At 42.7% G+C, this 8,340-nt stretch overlaps 1 protein-coding gene across 7 annotated transcripts in view; it reads right to left on the minus strand.

The window, feature by feature from the left end:
- Positions 1–8,340, minus strand: part of PDE1C (phosphodiesterase 1C) — a 604,326-nt gene that overhangs the window by 103,991 nt on the left and 491,995 nt on the right. For all 7 annotated transcript variants that reach the window (XM_019509001.1, XM_019509005.1, XM_019509004.1 and 4 more), the window contains 2 exons: positions 6,444–6,560; positions 5,143–5,283 (listed from right to left, as the gene is read on the minus strand). In XM_019509001.1, coding sequence (XP_019364546.1) covers positions 5,143–5,283; positions 6,444–6,560 — 258 coding nt within the window. The remainder of the gene's footprint in view (positions 1–5,142; positions 5,284–6,443; positions 6,561–8,340) is intronic.

Genomic DNA, 8,340 nt, shown 5'->3' on the forward strand with positions numbered 1-8,340 from the left:
GCCCTGCTGGTGCCCTTCACTCCTGAACCATAGCCCCCAGTCCCTGCCAGGGCCCCTCAGTGCCAACCCACAGTCTCTGTCCCCCACCCACCCAGCCCTTCGGACCTTCATCCCGCCTGCTCCTTGCTCTGTGGATGCCAACTGCAGCTGGCCAGTGGTGTCTGAGCTGTGGCTGCCGTGCATGGGAGGTGGTAGCTGCTGTGGCCAGAGTGGAGCACAGAGCCCAGCGCCACCAATTTCTATGGGTGGCTGAAGCTGAGCTGAGCAAAGCCCATGAAGGGAGAGGATGCAAGCTGTCCACTGCAGGGCTCAGGGCTGCCTGCCCTGCTCCCCTCCCCTTGGGGGCCTCTGTGGCCCAGTAGGCAGGATCAAGTGCAGGAAGGTGGAGCAGAGTGGCAAGACTCAGTGCCGCTGTTGCTGCTGCTGGCAGCCCCTGCCAGCCTGGAAGCAGTGGGGGAGGTGGCAGTGGCATGCAATTGTGCCCCCACCCACTCCTGCCAGTCAGGCAGGGGGCACCTCACTTTGGTGAGGGACTCGCATGGCTGGTGAGGGGCTCCTGGTGGTGGCAGCACTGATTTTCCCCACCCTGCTGCACCCCCCTGCACCAGGTCCTTCCCACTGGATTATGGAGCACATGCACATGGTACCCCCGGTGTCCTGCTCCCCTTAGCCCCAAGAAGCCCCTTTCAGGCTACAGCTCTGCCAGACTGCAAGAGGAAACCCACAGTTTCCCATGTTTTTCTCCTTTAAAGGAGACAATCAGCATTTTTCCATGTTTTTCCATGGCAAATGGAAAACCTGGTATTTAGTCTATGAAGATAAAACATATACAATTAATAGATTTGGACATTAAACAATTCCTTTGAAAATAAATGAATGCAAATTATCTGTGTACCAAAAACAAAGACACCAATATGTGAAGATGACATTAAAGAACTTAATAGAAATTGCTATGTATCATTCTAATTGACAGCTGACAGCCAAATCCATTGTCTGCCCCTCAAAGGAGTACAACAACAGATGACTTGGAGCACCAGCTAACAGCTGCGGTTTATACCCTGTGTGATAAGTACGCATCAAAAAAGAAGTGTCATTAAATTTCATGACCTACTCAAAGACAAAGAGTAAAAAACATGAGACCAGGTACTAATTTAAAAAGGAGTTTTTCTACTTACCGCCACAGAAGCAGGCTTAAGCTCCTACTTCAGATGTGTGTGTAGGGTGGAGGGAGAGGAAGGTTAGGGAGGAGAACAAGAGGGGAAACTTTAACTCCATAATAAACATGATTTGTTAAAGTACAGCTATACTGTGCAAACTGACTCTGGAAAAAAATGTCTTTATGGGGTTCCAGGCTTACGTTTTCTCAATGAATTTCATATGTAGGTCACTCATTTCCCAAATAAAAAGATGTTTTTCTAACTGCCACTTCATGCCTTTAACCCTTGGATATGAAAGCCAAGAAGTGCTGTCTTTTATTCATGTATTTTCATCAGTTACAAAGATATATATGACTGGCCAAATACTGGGATTTCACCCTTTTCTTCAAATTCTCTCTCATTTTATATCTGTATAACCCTGCTTCTGTAATGGAGTCTAAATGGACTTTATTAGCCATAGGGATGCTAAAAAAAGGCTAGTTGAGTCTAGATGAGATAGGCAGCTCATTCTCTCAAAACCACGTAGCTGTGAGAGCACTAATAGAGATGATTATAGACTGAGCCAACATGATTCTGCACACAGAGACAGTGGGCTGCTGAATAAGCAGGAGTCATTTTTACTTAGCCCCTTTTCAGAGCAAAACTGTCCTCTAAAGCAGGGCTGTCAAATCCATGTCACGGGGGTAGTGCATGCAGGGGCTGGTGCATGCAGTGTGGAAGTAGGACCCAGTGCCACCAGTGCTCTGCAGGAGGTTGGTCCTGGTCTGGCATGCAGACCGGCTTAGATACACTTATCCAGCCTTGGGGCCAGGTGAGTTTGACACCCCTGCTCCAAAGGATAAGAAAAAGTGCCAGTTTAATGATGTTTGAGAAAAGCAATCGGTTCGCTTCCCATTACAATGCTATTCATTATTGCTGCATCAAAGGTGCCCCGACAATTGTTGCATCCTCAGGACTGACTTGAGTTCACAATAGTATTCACAACGTAAAAAGCTTTAATAGTCTTTGTGGTCATGTTTTCTATGGGTTTTCTTTCATCTGCATGCCACAAAACTGCACGGAAGAGTTTAAAATAGTATATGGGCTTTTGCTTATTCACTGCTACTATAGTTTCCAATCTGATATCTCTGACTGGATGCAATCTGCAGTGACTGGCATGAACAAGATCAGAATCAGGTGCCATAGTCCAGATTTTTTAAAAAGACAGTTAGGTGCTTGAGCCTTTAACAATCAGATTTTATGCTTTTACTGAAATATTTATAATCAGTTCCCTGGGGACAGCCTACATTCATCATAGGACACCTATGTTGCTGAGCAGGCCCTGCCTATTTGTTCTCCCTGCACACCACCAAATCCAGAAATGTGGTGGTGATGAAGCTGTTCTGGGGTACACACCCCTGTGGCTTCTCTTCAGCATGCTGTAATCAGGGGCCCAAAAGCAGCACCAGTGGGCACTCTGGGAATGGTTTTACCACATTTTTGGTTTAGTGTGTGCAAATAAGAGTTGGTCAAGGGGCATGCAAGAAAACAGGCATTTACAGCAGCACCTGGAACAAGGCGTAGACAGCCCTAGCATTTTTCCAGGTCTCTGTTTCTCTTTCATAAAATAACATCACTCCTGAGGTTTTCCAGCAGAAGAAAAGGAGGAGGAGGCACAACAAGAAGAAAGGAAGACATAAGCATTACTAATGATGTTCCTGGTGACTGATTTATACAGTAAAATCACATAGTTGTCTGTTGTCAACTTTGACATAAGTTACTAATAGCAAAGAGCTCTCAAGGAGTAGAGCCAGAATTTGATTTCTGGAAGCCATTCACAGCCAGGAGCTTTCTCACTTTTTCTCCCTAGTACTATGGCTTTTACTTACAAACTTTGAACAAGGAAAGAATACTATGCAAGCCATACATTTCAGTAAAAACTGAAATGTACCAGTGTAAGCCACAGACTCTTCCTCACTTCTGTGCTCAAATGGGGCACGTGCCCATTTATGAAGGACGGAATCAAAGCAGTACACAGGTATAAATGTTTAATATGGTCAATTTTGGAAAGCAGAAAATAAAAAAGGTGTTTAAGTAAAAACAAAGCACAAGTCAATGTCATTTATTAACCTACTCATCACACTGTGCAGTTGTATAACAGTATAAGTTGTTGTAAAATATTTAAATTATCTGTAAAATATTTAACCTCCGTTTTTACATCTACCTCTCTTTCACTGGGGAGCCTTGTCTCTGTCCTTGTTAGTGCAAGAGCCAAGGATAATTATATTCATACATAGATTTCAAGGCCAAAAGAGGCCAACACGATTATTTAGTCTGAGCTCCTGCATAGTATGGGCCGCAGAATTTCACAAGGGATGCCTGCCCTAAACCCCCAATTCTGGCTTAACTAGGAAAGATGTTTCAGACAGACTCCCCATCTTGATTTAAAGATATCAAACAATGGGAAATCCACCACCTCCACAGAAAATAGCTCTCCAGGTTAATTTCTTTCCCCATTATTTTTCGTTTGAATTTGTCTACTTTTAGATCCCAGTCTCTGGCTTTGACCTTGTCATGGTCTACTAAATTAAGCAGCCTGCTTATTGATCACGGTTGAGTTACCTCTTATTCTTTTCTTTGTTAAGCTAAATAGATTGAGCCAGCAATGCAGGGATGTGGCCAAGAGCCCAGGGCAAAAGGGAAACAGCAGCCTTTGGATCACAATTGCGAATGCGAACACACAGCTGTTGGAAGCAGATGCTTATTTTCACCACCTGCCCCCAAATCAGTGCCCAAGGCACTTGCCCCTATTGCCCCTCCCTTCCCTTACTTATGCTACTGGATTGAGCTTTGTTAGTCTCTTGATAAAAGGGCAGATTTTCCTAACATTAAATGATTCTTGAATACAGGACCTGGCCTTCCTCCATGCACCCTAAAAGAAACAGAAAAGCAGGCAGGGCCAGTCCTAGCTCTCCTGGAGAGGGATTGGTGCCACTCTACTTCAATTTAAATCTCTATGATATACTTACATTGCTCTATCACTATAGCACAGAATCTTTTACGTCGTTTATTACAATGTCCATGTCAGTGCCCTCCTCCCCACCTTACAGATGGATAACTGAGAAACTAAAGGTAGATCTGCACTTCAGGTCCAGTGACATATGCTGGGATGTCTGCAAGCATCTCTTACCCACCTGCTCACGCTACAGGTGCCAAACTCAAAAAATGCAGCTGTGAAACCACTTTTGGAGCATCCTTTGTCACCTTTTTGAGACCTCTGCTTCTAGCATGCTTGAAAGAGGCGGGTGGGAGGATGTTCCCAGAGTGGCTTTACCACCATATTTCTCCATTTTGACTAAACAATTTGAGGCAGAAGACCAGGACATACTTTCTAGGATTTGTTGGGGATGTAGTATAGACCCTAATTGACATGAACAACGCATGCTTTCAATGGCTGGGGGCACGGGCACAGCTGCAGCAGCAGCAGAAGCCTGGTGGTAGTGAGTGGGGAGCTCCCGTAGATGCTGTCAGCATGGTCAGCGGCGGGGGCAGGTAGAGGGTGGCGAGTGCTAACCGCAAGTCGGCGACCACCCACAGGCGCCATTGGCAGTGGCCAGGGGTGATCATGGACTGTCCACTTTTTGCAGGGGGTGCACCACCATGTGCACCTGCTACACATCACCTCTGCTAATTGATTTGCTCAAAGTCACAAAAGAAGTCTATAGCAGAACAAGGAGTAGATTCTAGGTCTCTCGAGGACAATATTTGAGCCTCTAGATCAACCTCCCTCTCTAAAATTACTATAAACATAAACAGGGTTTTACTATATCCAAGTTTTCTAATAATAGGGAGAATTCATATAGCACTTTTCAGTGTAATACCAGCATAGAAACATTAAGATCTGCTATAAGGTGACTGAGTTTTTTTGTATATAGTTCCCTAGATAAACAAAAATTCTGAAATCTCAATGTACCAGTCTGTTCAGAAGAGGGGTTCAGGTACTTACTGCTACACCCGTCTTAAAAAGGAGGTAATGGACAGTCTGTGTTACATCTGCTGCATGCATTAGGTTGTGATAAGGATTTTTGTGTTTGCTGTATCCAACTTCCAATGCTTCGACAAAGGAAACGAGAGCAGAAATGGGAATCTAAAATGAGAAGCACCAAGTTAAAGCAGTAAAATACATTTATGACAGAATTATCTTTAATGATTAGCATTTTTAGAAGTCACTTGCATTTAGTGCTTCAAACTCTGGTTTATGCTTCATAAATAAATAATAGCCTAAAGCGTCTTAGCAGACACTCCAGAGACGGTGTGGATCAAGAAGTTTATTTTACCCACTCTGACTTGCCCATTCCTAATTACATTTCAGATGAATCACACATGCATACACATATACAAGACAGTGGAGTACTATGTGCCTGTTTGAAGACACATGCGGAATGAAAAATAACACGCACTACTTGACTGACTGCCTCTGGAGAAGTATTTCTAAATAGGTCACAAAGTGTTTGTCTGTTTCCATGACCCACTGATATATATCATTGCTTCATAACTCGTGTCCTAGATTTGTAATGATAAATAGTACAGGTTGTCTGAAACATCCATAAGAAAAGCGTTATTTAGCAGAGTCTCCATGTAGTTAATGTTTGCCAAATTCTCCTTTCTGGTACTGTATAGGCTTGCTGTGCTCATTTCCTTCAATAGCAGTACTATGCACTTATGTGAGAGCAGAATTTAGTGAGCTTTGGAGAAGCAGCGGCTCAGCATTGGTGATGTAATTCTAACTGCATGAGCAAGGGAAATGAAATACCTGCCCCCTGCCTCCTCCCGCCGTGCTGGTGTCACCCATTCTTACTACACATTCAAGAAACTCTTGTATGATGGTTGTGTGGATCTCTATATTCCTCGGGGCTACCAGCCAGCAGAAAACTGGATATCACTTCTTTTGCTAGGCGCATGCATGGGCTTGGGGGTACAAATCTGACTGATTCACCCTTCCCAGAAAACTGCAATAGGGAGTAGGAACCTCTGCGGAAAATGAGTATCAGAGCAGCAAAAGACCAAGGGAGAATTTCTGTAAGGCAAAATGGTGAAAATCTCTTAAGAATAGGGGGTTTTTTTCTCATGAGATTTCTACTATTTCAGTCTATATGCCAGATTTAATACAGAAAAAAAGTCTTCTAACGCAGTAAAAGTTACAGGGTGGCTGGAATGAAAGTTGGTCGTAGTCTAGTAAACTCTGGAAAGACAGGCTGGGGGGTGAGGGTGAATTTGGAAGAAGCAGCACAACTCAGAATTACTGACCTTAAAGCGATTGATTAGATCATAGCGTGTGAGAAGTTCATAGAAAATGAATTTCAGTGCGTGATCACCACTAGCATCATTTAGTGCAAATACGTCGAAGGACCACTTGTCTACATTCTGCAAGGGGATAGGAAAAAGATGTTTATGCAGTCATTCCTTTTGCAATTATAGTGCAAGCTCTGCCACTTCAAATCTTTAACAAATGAGAAAGTGTCACTGTCTGGAACACACAGAAAAATATCCATTACTGTTTCTAGATGACTCTGATTTTATTTAATCAAAGTATATTTTGTTTAACTCTGCAACATGTCATGATCACCACAGACCTGGCAAAGAAGTACTTTCGGCTCCAGTCACTTAAGATATTGGGCTTTCATCAAAAAAGCCTGAATCTCGAAAGGTTTAAAAACCTGGTTTAGTTTGGATCTGCCTCATTGCATTAGTTGCAGCACTGTGCTACCTCCTAAAACTAGGAAAATAACCCACACTAAAGCTACTTGGAACAGTAAATATAGACTTGTCAACGATACCCCTGTGCTTCATGCTCCCAGGTCTGCAGAGTCTCTGCAGTTCTCACAAGATGATGTTCTCTAATGAGACGTATTTTAACTTGTAGTCGGGGATAGGAGCATAAGAGAGCAGTCTCTCTTGTGATAAAAATAATGAAAGAAATATCAGCCTAACTCTGAGGTCCTGTTTTCACTGGGCATTACTCAGCTTTCAAGAGCTGGCAGGCAAACACACACTGGCAGGGTTTGCCAGGGGAGCTGTCTACAAGCTAAACTAAAATCAAGACAAACAAACAATTAAGCTCATAAGACAAATTCCTGATCCTATTCTCTTGAACTGTAAGAGGACCCAGCAGTGGAAATGGAATGTGTCTGTCGTGCAAAGAATGAGACGTTTATAGGAGTGGTCTTAGGTCGCTTAAAATTATGTGATACGGGATTTGGTTAGGCCTCTGCCAAAACTTGGGGAATATACACCCAACATATTATCCAAAGTGAGAGGAAATCAAAAGAGGAGGTAGGATCTAAACACAAGACAGCTAAAGAGCTATTAATATTCTTTTCACTGTTTGGGCTATATATAGGTACTGATGCTATCTTTGACGTCAGTCGAAAACTCTCATTGATTTTTGCAGTGTAGGATCAAGCCTACTGAACACAGGAATAGCTCCTTGACAAATCTGCCTGTATTAAGGAGGTGAAAATGCCCAAACACATCTGGAGTGGACAGGGGGTATATGTAGACCTAGAAGCCAGATGCACGCCTTATCTTTCCCCTACACATACATACACACACCTCATCTTCTTCCATCCTGCTGTTCCACACTGATCTATTTATAGACCCACTCACAAATGCACCTGGGGGAACACTGTGCAGCAATGATTTCTTTTTCTGAACAAAAAAAAGTGTCTTTAACTTTTCAGTAGTTTTATGCATCACAAAGCACCAGATGAAGGAACAGTATCCAAAGTCAAACATTCAAATAGCATTCAGTTACCTTGTTACCTGCATATTTAATGATGTGTATTTAATGATGCTGAATAATCACCCAATACTTTAGTATAAGTTTAACTAACTGTTACAGAGCCTAGAGCTTTCTAAAATGCTTTTTTTCCCCTCATTGTGAATTAAATCTAAAGACACAAAATAAGCCAATAAAGAATAGGGGGAGGGGGGGATTAAAAACCCTGTTCCATTCTTCCTCCCTCTAGTAATGCTGGGAAATAGATCCAGATAGCAATTGATTCATTCCAGTTTTAATATTATTCTTATATTGCACATTATCGTAACATAAATATCCAAAACTTAATGTGACCCTAATTTTATTCTTTTTTTTTTTTTTTTTTTTAAAAAAAAATTTTTTCCCCCGGTTTTTCAGAAAATTTTC

This window comes from Gavialis gangeticus, unplaced genomic scaffold, assembly GCF_001723915.1.
Source record: "Gavialis gangeticus isolate Ggan-Ray unplaced genomic scaffold, GavGan_comp1, whole genome shotgun sequence".
In the NCBI taxonomy this organism is placed as follows: domain Eukaryota; kingdom Metazoa; phylum Chordata; order Crocodylia; family Gavialidae; genus Gavialis; species Gavialis gangeticus.